Source organism: Nerophis ophidion, linkage group LG21, assembly GCF_033978795.1.
Source record: "Nerophis ophidion isolate RoL-2023_Sa linkage group LG21, RoL_Noph_v1.0, whole genome shotgun sequence".
In the NCBI taxonomy this organism is placed as follows: Eukaryota; Metazoa; Chordata; class Actinopteri; order Syngnathiformes; family Syngnathidae; genus Nerophis; species Nerophis ophidion.
Window position 1 is genome coordinate 5,727,155 of NC_084631.1, and position 17,265 is coordinate 5,744,419.

Genomic DNA, 17,265 nt, shown 5'->3' on the forward strand with positions numbered 1-17,265 from the left:
AAGGGCAAGGAAAACTCACACCCAGTGGGACGTCGGTGACAATGATGACTATGAGAACCTTGGAGAGGAGGAAAGCAATGGATGTCGAGCGGGTCTAACATGATACTGTGAAAGTTCAATCCACAATGGATCCAACACAGTCGCGAGAGTCCAGTCCAAAGCGGATCCAACACAGCAGCGAGAGTCCCGTTCACAGGAAACCATCCCAAGCGGAGGCGGATCAGCAGCGCAGAGATGTCCCCAGCCGATACACAGGCGAGCAGTACATGGCCACCGGATCGGACCGGACCCCCTCCACAAGGGAAATATACGTACAACCATGTTAATATTTGCTTACATGTCCTTTGGCAAGTTTTACAGCAATAAAGCCCTTTTGGTAGCCATCCACAAGCTTCTGGTTGAATTTTTGACCACTCCTCTTGACAAAATTGGTTCAGTTCAGCTAAATGTGTTGGTATTCTGACACGGACTTGTTTCTTCAGCATTGTCCACACCTTTAAGTCAAGACATTGGGAAGGCTTTTCTAAAACCTTAATTCTAGCCTGATTTAGACATTCATTTACCACGTTTGACGTGTATTTGGGGTCCTTGTCCTGTTGGAACACCCAACTGCGCCCAAGACCCAACCTCTGGACCAGGGGTCGGGAACCTTTTTGACAGAGAGAGCCATTTAAGCCAAATATTTTAAAATGTATTTCCGTGAGAGCCATGTAATCTTTTTTAACACTGAATACAACTAAATGTGTGCATTTTTAAGTACGACCAACATTTTTAAAGTATAATAAGTCTCTTGTTCTTTTTGATAACACTCTTATTCTGAAGCTAACCAATAATAAATAAAAAACTTCTTACCATGAATGGGACTTCTAGAAATTGGATGGATGGATTAAAATGCATGAGAATGTTTTATATTTTGAACGTTATTTTTAACACTGTGAATGCAGTGTTAAAACGAACAGGACAGGCGGTAGAAAATGGATGGATTACCAGCGGAATTATTCATTACTTATCGTGTTAAGCAACGTAAGCTCAGATTTATCCGAGAGCCAGATGCAGTCCTCAAAAGACCCACATCTGGCTCGAGAGCCATAGGTTCCCTACCCCTGCTCTGGACTGATGATTTTAAGTTGTACTGAAGAGTTTTGGAGGTAATCTTCCTTTTTCATTGTCCTATTTACTCTCTGTAAAGCACCAGTTCCATTTGGCAGCTAAACAGGCCCAGAGCATAATACTACCACCACCATGCTTGACAGTAGGAGTGGTGTTCTTGGGATTAAAGGCCTCACCTTTTCTCCTCCCAACATATTGCTGGCCGAACAGCTACATTTTTGGTTCATCTGACCACAGAGCTTTCCTACAGAAGGTTTTATCTCTTTCCATGTGATGTCAGATGAAACACAATTTGAGCTGTTTGGCCACAAGTCCATGTCAGAAAACCAACACATTCAGCTGAACTTCACAAATTTAGTCAAGAGGAGTGGTCAAAAATTCAACCAGAAGTTTGTGGATGGCTACCAAAAGCGCCTTATTGCAGTGAAACTTGCCAAGGGACATGTAAGCAAATATTAACATTGCTGTATGTATACTTTTGACCCAGCAGATTTGCTCACATTTTCAGTAGACCCATAATAAATTCATAAAAGAACCAAACTTCATGAATGTTTTTTTGTAACCAACAAGTATGTGCTCCAATTACTCTATCACAAAAAATAAGAGTTGTAGAAATGATTGGAAACTCAAGACAGCCATGACATTATGTTCTTTACAAGTGTATGTAAACTTTGGACCACAACCGGATATAGTTACTTTCTCTAGTGACTCCATCGATCCATCCATTTTCTACCGCTTATTCCCTTTTGGGGTCACGGGGGGCGCTGGTGCCTATCTCAGCTACAATCGGGCGGAAGGCGGGGTACACCCTGGACAAGTCGCCACCTCATCGCAGGGCCAACACAGATAGACAGACAACATTCACACACTAGGGCCAATTTAGTGTTGCCAATCAACCTATCCCCAGGTGCATGTCTTTGGAAGTGGGAGGAAGCCGGAGTACCCGGAGGGAACCCACGCAGTCACGGGGAGAACATGCAAACTCCACACAGAAAGATCCCGAGCCTGGATTTGAACCCAGGACTGCAGGACCTTTGTATTGTGAGGCAGACGCACTAACCCCTCTTCCACCGTGAAGCCCACACACTTGCATATTAAACACTATTATTATTAAGGGGAGGAAAGAAAAAAAAAAAATCACAATTTCATTTTTTTCCCAAGTTGTTTAGCCCGACAGTACATTTTAAAAGTGAGTGATATTAGGGGTTTCTCGTGCCCCGTGTCATCTCGATTAACAAAAAAAAAAATACATCTTTTTGCTAGCAATAGTGCCAAGGAGAAGCCAGAGCCTGAAGACCATCTTTTGTGGCATGCTTACTACTCACACATATTTCCAAATTGTTAAACGCTTGTGGATTGCAATAATACAAACCCAGTTTCCATATAAGCTGGGAAATTGTGTTAGATGTAAATATAAACAGAATACAATGATTTGCAAATCCTTTTCAACCCATATTCAGTTGAATGCACTGCAAAGACAAGATATTTGATGTTCAAAGTTTTTTTTGCAAATAATAATTAACTTAGAATTTCATGGCTGCACCATGTGCCAAAGTAGTTGGGAAAGGGCATGTTCACCACTGTGTCACATCACCTTTTCTTTTAAAAACACTCAAATGTTTGGGAACTGAGGAAACTAATTGTTGAAGCTTTGAAAGTGGAATTCTTTCCCATTCTTGTTTTATGTAGAGCTTCAGTCGTTCAACAGTCCGTGGTCTCCGCTGTCGTATTTTACGCTTCATAATGCGCCACAAATTTTCGATGGGAGACAGGTCTGGACTGCAGGCGGGTCAGGAAAGTACCCGCACTCTTTTTTTTACAAAGCCATGCTGTTGTAACACGTGCTGAATGTGGCTTGGCATTGTCTTACTGAAATAAGCAGGGGCGCCCATGAATAAGACGGCGCTTAGATGGCAACATATGTTCCTAAACCTGTATGTACCTTTCAGCATTAATGGTGCCTTCACAGATGTGTAAGTTACCCATGCCTTGGGCACTAATGCACCCCCATACCATCACAGATGCTGACTTTTGAACTTTGCGTCGATAACAGTCTGGATGGTTCGCTCCCCCTTTGGTCCGGATGACACAATGTCGAATATTTCCAAAAACAACTTGAAATATTGACTCGTCAGACCATAGAACACTTTTCCACTTTGCATCAGTCCATGTGAGATGATCTCGGGCCGAGAGAAGCCGGCGGCATTTCTGGATGTTGTTGATAAATGGCTTTTGCTTTGCATAGTAGAGCTTTAACTTGCTCTTACAGATGTCGCGACAAACTGTATTTAGTGACAGTGGTTTTCTGAAGTGTTCCTGAGCCCATGTGGTGATATCCTTCAGAGATTAATGTTGGTTTTTGATACAGTGCCGTCTGAGGGATCAAAGGTCACTGTCATTCAATGTTGGTTTCTGGCCATGCCGGTTACGTGGAGTGATTTCTCCGGATTCTCTGAACCTTTTGATGATAGAATGGAGCGTAGATGTTGAAATCCCTAAATTTCATGCAATTGCACTTTGAGAAATGTTGTTCTTAAACTGTTTGACTATTTGCTCATGCAGTTGTGGACAAAGGGGTGTACCTCACCCCATCCTTTCTTGTGAAAGACTAAGCATTTTTTGGGAAGCTGATTTTATACCCAATCATGGCACCCACCTGTTCCCAATTAGCCTGCACACCTGTGGGATGTTCCAAATAAGTGTTTGATGAGCATTCCTCAACTTTATCAGTATTTATCACCACCTTTCCCAACTTCTTTGTCACGTGTAGCTGGCATCAAATTCTAAAGTTAATGATTATCAGTTTGAACATCAAATTTGTTGTCTTTGAATTTGGGTTGAAAAGGTTTTGCAAATCATTGTATTCAGTTTATATTTACATCCAACATAATTTCTCAACTCATATGGAAACGGGGTTTGTATATTGATGTAATAATGTGTTATTTTTCAATTACGTACTGCAAAAACCCTGTGATAAGGTGGCGACTTGCCCAGGGTGTACACCGCCTTCCCCCCGAATTCAGCTGAGATAGGCTCCAGCACTCGCTGCCACCCCAAAAAAGGGACAGGCGGTAAAAAATGGATGGATGGATGGAATTGAAAATCCTAGTTCCCTGAAGTTAATTCCAAAAGGATAAACAATTCTAAATATTCAGATACATAAACGGCACTTAATGGCTAACCGTGTATTGTTTTGGGATTTTTACGCACTGCCAAGCGTCACATGACGTGAAATCACTTAGACTTTAGGTGCCCAAGGTCAAATGAGTAATTGTTTCACTCCTTAAAAGCAAGCAGCACATTTCAATAAACTGGCCTATAAATAGGACGAGCGGCACAGCAACCGCTCGGCCATTACAGGCATTGGTCCATCAGTCCTGACGATCGCCCAAGGGGACGCTTATTGCTTTAGCTGAACAAACGCCACTCAAGCTGCCGCGTACCAAAATTACAGGACAAGTACAAAATGTCAGGCCTTCTCATCCGTATTAGTGGCAATTTATAGCAACCAATAGCAAAAGTGTTCTCTTTTTGCCTGACACTCTATATCTGTCCCTCTCTTCTATTTTTACATCCTCTTCTTTCTCTACCTGCTCTCATTTATCTTTCACTCCACTTCTGTCCCCGTCCCGCTCTCTTCTTGTTCTTTTGCTTTGTGTCTTTCCTTTCTGTGTCACCCCCTCCGTTCTCCCATTTCCATCACCTCGCTCTGTCTCTTCCTTGCTGTGCCCTCCTTTCTCTGCCTGATTGAGTCACTTTGTTCCCAGTCTCAAATTGAATGGGCGGACAAAAACAAAAGCATTTGAGTTATTGTCTTCTGTCTCCCACCGTTGTCAGTTGAATTGTTGAAGCGACCGGAATGAGAATCAGCACCTCCAAGTCCGAGTCCATGGTTCTCGCCCGGAAAAGGGTGGAGTGCCATCTCCGGGTTGGGGAGGAGACCCTGCCCCAAGTGGAGGAGTTCAAGTACCTAGGAGTCTTGTTCACGAGTGAGGGAAGAGTGGATCGTGAGATCGACAGGCGGATCGGTGCGGCGTCTTCAGTAATGCGGACGTTGTACCGATCCGTTGTGGTGAAGAAGCAGCTGAGCCGGAAGGCAAAGCTCTCAATTTACCGGTCGATCTACGTTCCCATCCTCACCTATGGTCATGAGCTTTGGGTCATGACCGAAAGGATAAGATCACGGGTACAAGCGGCTGAAATGAGTTTCCTCCGCCGTGTGGCGGGTCTCTCCCTTAGAGATAGGGTGAGAAGCTCTGCCATCCGGGAGGAACTCAAAGTAAAGCCGCTGCTCCTCCACATCGAGAGGAGCCAGATGAGGTGGTTCGGGCATCTGGTCAGGATGCCACCCGAACGCCTCCCTAGGGAGGTGTTTAGGGCACGTCCAACCGGTAGGAGGCCACGGGGAAGACCCAGGACACGTTGGGAAGACTATGTCTCCCGGCTGGCCTGGGAACGCCTCGGGATCCCCCGGGAAGAGCTAGACGCAGTGGCTGGGGAGAGGGAAGTCTGGGTTTCCCTGCTTAGGCTGTTGCCCCCGCGACCCGACCTCGGATAAGCGGAAGATGATGGATGGATGGATGGACTAGCCCAATAATCAGAGATTGCTTTTTTTTTTTTTTCCACTTCCAGGTTCTGCTCAAACCGGCCGCTAACACGGAGTCAACTTCCAGCTCGTCTGAGAGAGTAAAAATAGAGAAGACTCAAAGCGTCCTTGACCAGCTAGTCACTGCGGGTCTCAAACCTTCGTCGCCCTCAACAGACCAGAAATCTTCAGCTACGCCCTCCGCGACATGCACCGAAACTCCGCCTGAAAGGGAGATCAACAAGAAACACAATGGTGCGGTGCAGACTAAGAAACAGAAGGGTCTTTCGAATGGGAGATGCTCCGAAGACAACCTTGGAGACACCACACAACTCAAAGGAGGGAAACACAGGAGCTCTTCCCCTGTTCCTTCTGCGGACACGCCCGCCACACCTCCGAGTTCCTCTCAAACAGAGCTCCGTTTGCCGCAAAAAGGTAGCTCTCCTCCGACAACAGCAAAATCTAAATCCTTCCCTACTTTGGATAGGTCCGTCTCACCAGTTCGGGATCCTTCACTACCCTTCTCCAAAGACCAAAAGAGAGACAAAGAGCGTATGATAAGGAAAGAGAAACGGAAAGCCAGAAAACCAAAAGGAGATGGTCTGGAAGTAAAGATAGTGAAAGGTGATAGCAGAAAGGAAGAAATGAAAAAGAAGAAAAAAGAGAGCAAATCAAGGCACATTAAAGAGCAATTCATGTCTGACCATAAAGGTGGTGAGGAACTAAGGACTGGAGAAAAAGCCGAGAAACACAAGGATAAGATCAGAAAAGAGGACACCAAATCGGGCAGCAGGGGTAAATTACATAAAACACAAGAAGGAAGATCAGACATGAGAGATATTACCGTACTGCAAGCAACAACTTGCGACGGCAGCAAGTCAAAAGAGAAAGAAGTCTCCAGACATTCAACTGAGCCACCCAAACATCCCGTATTGTCTGTTCTCCCTCCTCTTTCTCCCCAATCTTATCCCCGGGAGCAAGACAGCAGACCGCTTAAGAAACGCAAAGCTAGACGGCCAAGCTGGACAAAGCTGGTGCATCGGGCTCAGAGGGCTGAAAATCAGGACGATGATTCTCAAACCATTGTCTGCCAGAATCCCAAGGCCACAAATCAGCAGACTGAAGAGCTGACTCCCTCTTGTTTCCCAACCAACAACTCCCCCTCCGTGTCTTCCTCAATTAAACCATCATCCCCAAAACGAAATCACTCCACATTAGAACCCAACCCGCCTGCTCCAAAAAGCCCTGCGACTCCCACCAGAAAAAGGGGCCGCCCTAAATCCCATTCCATGATGTACAACGAACCTCCTCTTCGACTTTCACCTGAGGAGATCGCCTTTCTAGGGTGTGACAATGTTCCAAGAAGCCCCATACTAGAGTCCAGCCCGAAAAGACGAGGGCGTCCTCGCAAACAACCTTTGAGTCCAACAGACGTCACAGATGATGGCACAGATCCTCATCCTTCTCCTGAAAAGGGAAACAAGCAGTTAAAGATCAAGAAGCTGATTGAGGAGAGAAAGAAAAAAAAGAAGAGGCGGCTTCAGAAGGTGATGATGACCAGCTACACAGGGAAGGAGAGCAGAAGAACTAAAGGTGCAGACAACAATCCAAGAACATACAAGTCGACTGAACCTGCAATAGTACCCACGCTCTCTGCCCTGTCCTCCTCCTTTGGGGCCAAGCTGGGCCCTCAGATCAATGTCAGTAAGAGAGGAACCATCTACATGGGCAAGAGAAGAGGGCGCAAGCCTAAAGCACAAACGACTCATATGAAATCCAACAGTTTCACTCAATCGTCTTTGTTTAACCAGCCCACAGAAACCTCTCTCTTTACGTCTCACCAGTCCCAGCCGCCTCTCGCCCACCCGTTTCCCTCCCCATCTCTTACACACTCCAGTGGGGCACAGAGTCCTTACAGTGAGGGAAGTGTCACCGAACCAACATCTACTTTGGTCTTTCCTCCCCTGTTCTCTCTACCGTCCCCGTCGTCTTCCTGCACTTCACCTAGACCCCTATCCTGCTCCTCCCTCTCCCCCTTTGTAAAGAAGAGTTGTCCATGCCAGGGCAGGCACAACTTCCCTTTTCATCAGTCGTCATGTAAGCTCTCTTCTCACACCCCTCCACTCCATCCGACTCCCGGCTCCCCAGGCCACCTTAAAGACCCGACACCGTCCCCCAGGAGTGAATCTCACAGTGAGGAGACTTTGCCTAGTGATAGTGGAATTGGAACTGATAACAACAGCGTTTGTGAGCGGGCGGAGTTTAGGGGTGGTAGGCTCAGGTTGGGTCAAGCATCAGGAGCAATTCTAGGTGGTCCGAAACATGCTTCTCTTGGGGACAGCTCCTCTCGTTTTGTTATGGCCAGACTCAAGAATCCAATCAGTAACTCATCAACCATGGAGCGACACCGGCATAGGCACAAGCGAAGGGATTACAGCTGTCCCACTTCATGTTCTTGCTCGTGCCCCTACCCTGGACACAAGTGCACTCATTCAGAATACTTCCCTTGCCTTGGTCACAGTGCACTGAAGAAACAGAAAAATAAACACAAAAAGAAACACCAGCAGCTGCTCATGCAGGATCCAGAGTTTCTGTCTGAACTGGAAGAGCTCATCAGTCAATTCAGTGACATCCACATTGGTCGAAAAGGCTGGGCAAGGACGGAACTGGCACAGGGTTTTGACGCAAGTGGGAACACACTTGTAGGAAGGCGCCATCACTCCTCACATTCTCACCGCTCCAACGTATTCAGGATCAATCTGAATGGCTTCTATTCTCCTCACCCTCCGTCTTTTGCTGCTAATCCAACCTTCCCCCCTCAGCCTTTCTACCCTTGTCAGCCGGCGCATTGCAACAGAAAGCCAGAGCTCAGGCAGTGTGGCTGCCCATCGAAGTTCCAGGAGAGCATTGAGAATATGAGCTTCTACAGCAGCTACCCTCCGGCCACAACACTTTACCACCACCTTCCCGGTTCATACCCACTTTCCTCTCCTCACCAGTACGCACCGCAACAGCCCCATCATGCCCACTTCCTCCTCAACCCAGCCAGGTTCCACAGGCGGAGGAGCAGGCTGCTGAGGGAGGGAGCTTTAGTGAGTGACATTGAAGGGAGTGGAGGGGGCCTCAACTTAGGGTACACATCAAGCCTTCCGTGCAACTGCGGGCAGAGTGAACACAAACATAAACATAGGCAGAAGCCTTGTGAACGAAACGTAAATGACGAAGCGTTACATGATCGCGAAGAGGGAGAAGTGGTGGCGAGAGAGCGGTTTTCTGGTTTAAAGTCAAGGTTAAGTTTGAGGCAAGGAGGAGGAAAAAAAGGGACAAGACGAATGGACGGCGTGCTGTCCAAAGAGTCACCTTGGCTACGTGAGAATGGAAATAATTCCTTCTCGGTTGGCACATCATCATCTTTGTCAGAGAGCTCTAGACCTGCGTCTCTTTTCTCAGTGGGACTGGGCTCCTCTCACTTGTCTTTGTTTGGGGGAGGGTGGGGTGGCCTTGGCCAGAGTTGGACCAAACCTGGGGGTGCAACATTCCCAAACTCCGGCTGGGGATCTTTCAGAGGACATACAAGTCGAACGATCCTCTCCGAGCAAGAAGACGACGATGCGGAAGACATTGACTCCGGTCACCTGAACAGGACGTCCCCTTCCCTAACGCACACCAACCTGTTTACGTCATCCGCCGCGACGACCCGAGAACGTGGCTTGAGAAGCGGGCCAGCCAGTAGAAACCTGGGGAGAGAAGGCAGGCTATGGAGGACGGACCAGCCGGCATGGACGGAAAGGAGAGAAGCAGGTGAGACGACTGTAGATTCGGCCAGTAACCAAAAATGACTGTTTCTAAGAGATGGTGTTTCATGCAAATGCACTATTTCAAGTTACCGTATTTCCTTGAATTGTCGCCGGGTATATAGTAGGCGCCTGCCTAGAATTACTGCAGGGTCAAACTCGTTTCGCAAAATAATTAGCACACGCTTAGCATTACCGCCGGCTCAGGATTAACGCCGGGTCAAACTCGTTTCGCAAAATATTATTTTTATTAGCGAATGTCTAGAACAGGGGCGCTCACACTTTTTCTGCAGGCGAGCTACTTTTCAATTGACCAACTCGAGGGGATCTACCTCATTCCTATTTATAATTTATATTTATTTATTTATGAAAGAGACATTTTTGTTAACACGTTAATGGTGTTTAATGATAATACAAGCATGTTTAACACATAGATTCCTTTCTTTCACGAAGACAAGAATATAAGTTGGTGTATTACCTGATTCTGATGACTTGCATTGATTGGAATCAGACAGTAATGATGATAACGCCCACATTTTCAAATGGAGGGAAAAAAAAGTCCTCCTTTCTGTCCAATACCACATGAAAGTGGTTGGATCTGGCATCTCATTTGTCCAACTTGCATACTCGTTTTTAAACACTTTGTTATGAGAGTAGCATATGTGTGTGTGGCCCTTTAATGTCTGGCAGCAGGTGAGTGACGTCAGTGACTGTGCGGGTGGGCAAGCAAGTGAGAAAGCGGTTGCTGAGGGCGGGGGAGAAATACATTGGCATCAAACTCCGTAGCTTGCTAGCTTGTGCACGCTAGCTTTCTGAGACTCTTATTTTGTTAGCACAGGCAGGATGAAACAGGTCTTTTATGGTGAAGACAGGAACTGTGCAGTCGGTCTTTAGAGTTTTGACAGTAGGTACGGAGTCTCTAGAAATAAAATGTGTTTCTCTGCGTCCGCCCTGTTAGTGATTTTTTTCTTAAATATGAGCTCGCAGCAGCCAGCGTCATCTCACAAGATCCTCGGGTGCAGAGAATGTCAAACAACTGACGAAAGTGAAGTCTTGGTATGATTGATGATTGCTCATTTTTATGTCTATTTTTTAATGCCTGGCTTGAGATCGACTGACACACCCTCCGAGATCGACCAGTCGATCGCGATCGACGTAATGGGCACCCCTGGTCTAGAATTTCCGCCGGGTCAAACTCGTTTCGCCAAATAATTAGCATATGCCTAGAATTTCCGCCGGGTCAAACTTGTCACGTCACGAGTGACACTTCACCTGTCATCATTTTCAAAATGGAGGAGGCTGATTTCAATCATTTGAAATCGCATAAAGGGAAGAAGATTAAGAGCTATTCAGTAGGATTTAAGGTCCAAGCTATTGAATATGCTAAAAATAACAATAAGCAGCTATGTTTTATGAATATGCCGTAGGTGCGTGTGTCAAATATGAGTCATTAAATGACTCACGCCTCCTGGTGGTAGATAATAATAATAATAATAATAATGGATTAGATTTATATCGCGCTTTTCTATTGTTAGATACTCAAAGCGCTCACAGAGAAGTTGGAACCCATCAATCATTCACACCTGGTGGTGGTAAGCTACATCTGTAGCCACAGCTGCCCTGGGGTAGACTGACGGAAGCGTGGCTGCCAGTTTGCGCCTACGGCCCCTCCGACCACCACCAATCATTCATTCATCATTGTGCCCAAGGACACAACAGCAGCGCTTTTTTGGATGTCAACAGGTGGGAAGCGAACCTGCAACCCTCAGGTTTCTGGCACGTCCGCTCTACCCACTGCGCCGTGCCGCCCCGCTAGTGATCCTTCTTGCGACTACTCGGCTGCAGAAAAAGTGAAAACAAGCAGCGATCGTTTTTTTTTTCCTCTCGCTTGCACTTTTAACATGGAGGATAACATATCTAAAATAAAACCGTTTTCTAAACTGGACTTTCAATCGAAGCAGGAGGTAATAAAGGAAGATCTCCATCGAGACAAAGAGACTTTAAAACTGAAGAAAGATAAGGAAGACTTCTATACACAAGTTATCGATGCTTTTGATCAGAAGGAGCTGCGCATGGACTTCATTTATAAGTAAAGGTAAGACCATAGAAAAAAATTTTTTTATTAAATCAATCAATCAATCAATCAATCAATGTTTACTTATATAGCCCTAAATCACTAGTGTCTCAAAGGGCTGCACAAACCACCACGACATCCTCGGTAGGCCCACATAAGGGCAAGGAAAACTCACACCCAGTGGGACGTCGGTGACAATGATGACTATGAGAACCTTGGAGAGGAGGAAAGCAATGGATGTCGAGCGGGTCTAACATGATACTGTGAAAGTTCAATCCATAATGGATCCAACACAGTCGCGAGAGTCCAGTCCAAAGGGGATCCAACACAGCAGCGAGAGTCCCGTTCACAGCGGAGCCAGCAGGAAACCATCCCAAGCGGAGGCGGATCAGCAGCGCAGAGATGTCCCCAGCCGATACACAGGCAAGCAGTACAGGCAAGCAGTATATGGCCACCGGATCGGACTGGACCCCCTCCACAGGGGAGAGTGGGACATAGAAGAAAAAGAAAAGAAACAGCAGATCAACTGGTCTAAAAAGGGAGTCTATTTAAAGGCTACAGTATACAAATGAGTTTTAAGGTGAGACTTAAATGCTTCTACTGAGGTGGCATCTCGAACTGTTACCGGGAGGGCATTCCAGAGTACTGGAGCCCGAACGGAAAACGCTCTATAGCCCGCAGACTTTTTTTGGGCTTTGGGAATCACTAACAAGCCGGAGTCCTTTGAACGCAGATTTCTTGCCGGGACATATGGTACAATACAATCGGCAAGATAGGCTGGAGCTAGACCGTGTAGTATTTTATACGTAAGTAGTAAAACCTTAAAGTCACATCTTAAGTGCACAGGAAGCCAGTGCAGGTGAGCCAGTACAGGTATATATGTATGTATATATGTATATAAAGGTATATACAGTACAGGCGTAATGTGATCAAACTTTCTTGTTCTTGTCAAAAGTCTAGCAGCCGCATTTTGTACCAACTGTAATCTTTTAATGCTAGACATGGGGAGACCCGAAAATAATACGTTACAGTAATCGAGACGAGGCGTAACAAACGCATGGATAATGATCTCAGCGTCTTTAGTGGACAGAATGGAGCGAATTTTAGCGATATTACGGAGATGAAAGAAGGCTGTTTTAGTAACGCTTTTAATGTGTGACTCAAAGGAGAGAGTTGGGTCGAAGATAATACCCAGATTCTTTATCATTACATCATACTCAATTTATAAGCGAAGGCCTAATTTTACCGCATGCCTTTGGTAAGCGCCGGAGTGAGAAGAGGTTTTAAAATAATTAGCGCATGCTCGCCTTTACCGCATGCCTTTGGTAAACGCCGGAGTGAGAAGAGGTTTTAAATTAATTAGTGCCCCGGCGGCAATTCAAGGAAATACAATACCTTTCATTTCTCAGTAATACAAGTATGGAGTTTACACCTCAAATTTACGAGGGACATCTCTTTTACGCTGCTTTTTTGGCATGAAAGCCTGCAATGTGATTGAGAGAAGAGCAGACTCTTGCCTTTTTATAGCCTTGTTCAAACTCCTTCTGCTGAGCAGCGGATGTGTTATGCACACTCATAACCACTCAGCAACCGCTGTCTCTCTGAATTTGAAAGGGAGAGGAAAAAAAAAAAAAGAAAAAAGTGTGATGGTATAAGAGCAACGTCTTAATGGGAACCAGCCAAAAAAAAGTCTTCACCAAACCGCGCAATGTTTGGTAGCTCAAGGCTAGCCAGAGAGCAGAGTCATTAGTCAACCACCACATTGGCTATTTAAAGACGGCCCGTTTCCCCTCGCCGCTGGCCAACGGTGCCTTTTTAACTTGGAGGGATTCAATAAGCAAAGAGTGGTCGGCGTTGTTGGAGATTGTGGAAAAATGGAAAGAAAAATAAAAGATGAGCTGAGCAGTGATTGATGAAGGATGAGCACAGGGGTCACCAACCTTTTTGAAACCAAGAGCTACTACTTGGGTACTGATTAATGCGAAGGGCTACCAGTTTGATACACACTTCAATAAATTGCCAGAAATAGCCAATTTGCCTTTAATTCTATGTTATTATTAATCCATCCATCCATTTTCTACCGCTTATTCCCTTTTGGGGTCGCGGGGGGCGCTGGCGCCTATCTCAGCTACAATCGGGCGGAAGGCGGGGAACACCCTGGACAAGTCGCCACCTCATCGCAGGGCCAACACAGATAGACAGACAACATTCACACACTAGGGCCAATTTAGTGTTGCCAATCAACCTATCCCCAGGTGCATGTCTTTGGAAGTGGGAGGAAGCCGGAGTACCCGGAGGGAACCCACGCATTCACGGGGAGAACATGCAAACTCCACACAGAAAGATCCCGAGCCTGGATTCGAACCCAGGACTGTAGGACCTTCGTATTGTGAGGCAGACGCACTAACCCCTCTGCCACCGTGAAGCCCTTGTTATTATTAATAATTAATGATATTTATCTTTGTGGAAACACTGATAATCTTAATGCCATCCATCCATCCATCTTCTTCCGAGGTCGGGTCGCGGGGGCAGCAGCCTAAGCAGGGAAATCCAGACTTCCCTCTCCCCAGCCACTTCGTCTAGCTCTTCCCGGGGGATCCCGAGGCGTTCCCAGGCCAGCCGGGAGACATAGTCTTCCCAACGTGTCCTGGGTCTTCCCCGTGGCCTCCTACCGGTTGGACGTGCCCTAAACACCTCCCTAGGGAGGCGTTCGGGTGGCATCCTGACCAGATGCCCGAACCACCTCATCTGGCTCCTCTCCATGTGGAGGAGCCGCTTGTACCCGTGATCTTATCCTTTCGGTCATGACCCAAAGCTCATGACCATAGGTGAGGATGGGAACGTAGATCGACCGGTAAATTGAGAGCTTTGCCTTCCGGCTCAGCTCCTTCTTCACCACAACGGATCGGTACAACGTCGGCATTACATCATCTTAATGATTTCTCACAATATATATTTTTGTTGACATGTTGTAAATAGGTTAAAATCCAATCTGCACTTTGTTAGAATATATAACAAAAAGGGCTTCGATAAGAAAAGGACCAATTCCGTGGATTCAAATCCCTTTTTAAAAACCGGTTCCCATTATCGAAGCCACTACACCGTAGTTTTGCAATTGCGAAATGGAAGATTCTCATCCGTGCAGCGCGAGCACTGATCATGCAGCCGTGTGTCAGTTGAGGGGCGGTATAGCTCGGTTGGTGTATCGGCCGTGCCAGCAACTTGAGGGTTGTAGGTTCGATTCCCGCTTCCGCCTTCCTAGTCACTGCCGTTGTGTCCTTGGGCAAGACACTTTACCCACCTGCTCCCAGTGCCACCCACACTGCTTTAAATGTAACTTAGATATTGAGTTCCACTATGTAAAGCGCTTTGAGTCACTAGAGAAAAGCGCTATATAAATATAATTCACACTTCACCAAGCTATATTTCTAACAAAGACAAATCCTTATTTCTTCTAGATTTTCCAAAACAAAAATTTTAAAAGAAATTCAAAAGACTTTGAAATAAGATTTAAATTTGATTCTACAGACTTTCTAGATTTGCCAGAATTTATTTTTTTATTTTATTCATAATAAGTTTGAATAAATATTTCACAAATATTCTTTGTCGAAAAAACAGAAGCTAAAATGAAGAATTAAATAAAAAATGTATTATTATTCTTTACAATATAAAAATAAATTTACTTGAACATTGATTTAAATGGATCGGTTCGCAGCCGAGTGTGAAGCGACCGGAATGAGAATCAGCACCTCCAAGTCCGAGTCCATGGTTCTCGCCCGGAAAAGGGTGGAGTGCCATCTCCGGGTTGGGGAGGAGACCCTGCCCCAAGTGGAGGAGTTCAAGTACCTAGGAGTCTTGTTCACGAGTGAGGGAAGAGTGGATCGTGAGATCGACAGGCGGATCGGTGCGGCGTCTTCAGTAATGCGGACGTTGTACCGATACGTTGTGGTGAAGAAGGAGCTGAGCCGGAAGGCAAAGCTCTCAATTTACCGGTCGATCTACGTTCCCATCCTCACCTATGGTCATGAGCTTTGGGTCATGACCGAAAGGATAAGATCACGGGTACAAGCGGCCGAAATGAGTTTGGGTCTCTCCCTTAGAGATAGGGTGAGAAGCTCTGCCATCCGGGAGGAACTCAAAGTAAAGCCGCTGCTCCTTCACATGGAGAGGAGCCAGATGAGGTGGTTCGGGCATCTGGTCAGGATGCCACCCGAACGCCTCCCTAGGGAGGTGTTTAGGGCACGTCCAGCTGGTAGGAGGCCACGGGGAAGACCCAGGACACGTTGGGAAGACTATGTCTCCCGGCTGGCCTGGGAACGCCTCGGGATCCCCCGGGAAGAGCTAGACGAAGTGGCTGGGGAGAGGGAAGTCTGGGTTTCCCTGCTTAGGCTGCTGCCCCCGCGACCCGACCTCGGATAAGCGGAAGAAGATGGATGGATGGAAGGGTTGATTTAAATTGTCAGGAAAGAAGAGGAAGGAATTTAAAAGGTGTGTTCAAAAATCCTAAAATCATTTTTAAGGTTGTATTTTTTCTCTAAAATTGACTTTCTGAAAGATATAAGAAGCAAAGTAAAAGTGAAGTGAAGACCAAATCTTTAAAATATTTTCTTGGATTTTCAAATTCTATTTGAGTTTAGTCTCTCTTAGAATTAAACATGTCGAGCAAAGCGAGACCAGCTTGCTAGTAAATAAATAAAATTTAAAAAAAATAGAGGCAGCTCACTGGTAAGTGCTGCTATTTGAGCTATTTTTAGAACAGCGGGCGACTCATCTGGTCCTTACGGACTACCTGGTGACCCCTGGATTAGCCGGTCAGGGCCGGGCTTGGACAGAGCGACCGAGGGGGGGAATGTTTAGAAAAAACATGACGGTCATCTAAAACTAAAGACACATCTGTTTAGATGCACAGCACACATGTACTGATGTCCACAAAATATATCTGCAAAATGAAAAAAGCAAAGTAATGTTTAATATATATCAGGGTTGTTCGGTATACTGGTAATGGTATATCCATCCATCCATTTTTCTACCACTTATCCCTATAGTACCGTAATACTAATGAATCATATACGGTACGATACCACCTCTGAATAGTACCAGTCCCATTGTCGTCACGTCGTCGTCATTGCTGGTTTTACGAGCAGACGAGCATGTTCGGCAGCGCACAATCACCGAGTACTTGCAAGAAGACAGTGTGTAAACAAAAAAGGGAGAACGGATGCATTTTGGCTTAAAAACTAACGATAAATGTGAAGTTATAACACTGAAACGCCCTCAGGAAGAGGTGCTTTAAGACATAACTAGCTAGCTAACTAGCAGAAAACATCCATACGCCGTCAGCAGTGTTTTAGCTACTTTTAAATCACTAATCCTCGCCTCCATGGCGACAAATAAAGTAAGTTTATTACAAGTATCATCCCTGCAGGACGAGGAATAGTTAAACATGCTTCACTACACACAAGCGCAGTGGGAGCGATTCAGATGTTATTAGACACATTTACTAGGATAATTCTGGAAAATCCATTATCTGCGTCAAATGTAAATAAACGCCATTGGTGGATCTACGCCTATCATCCACTGTAATGATACCAAGTACAAGAACGTATCTATGATTACGTCAATATTTTTTGGCATCACATCTTTCGTTTTTTTTAAATTCACATTATGTTTATAAAGTCAGGAAACCTGTCCCTGGACACATG

The 17,265-nt window shown here is 45.8% G+C and overlaps 1 protein-coding gene and 1 long non-coding RNA gene across 4 annotated transcripts in view; one reads left to right on the forward strand and one right to left on the reverse strand.

The window, feature by feature from the left end:
• LOC133539621 (histone-lysine N-methyltransferase ASH1L-like) overlaps positions 1-17,265 on the forward strand; it is a 155,245-nt gene that overhangs the window by 60,123 nt on the left and 77,857 nt on the right. For all 3 annotated transcript variants that reach the window (XR_009803450.1, XM_061881672.1, XM_061881674.1), the window contains exon 3: positions 5,743-9,496. Coding sequence is in view for 2 of the 3 variants with exons in the window: in XM_061881672.1 (XP_061737656.1) it covers positions 5,743-9,496 (3,754 nt within the window). In the remaining variant the exon portion in view is untranslated. The remainder of the gene's footprint in view (positions 1-5,742; positions 9,497-17,265) is intronic.
• LOC133539622 (uncharacterized) overlaps positions 1-17,265 on the reverse strand; it is a 154,487-nt gene that overhangs the window by 52,354 nt on the left and 84,868 nt on the right. The gene's annotated exons all lie outside the window — the stretch shown is intronic.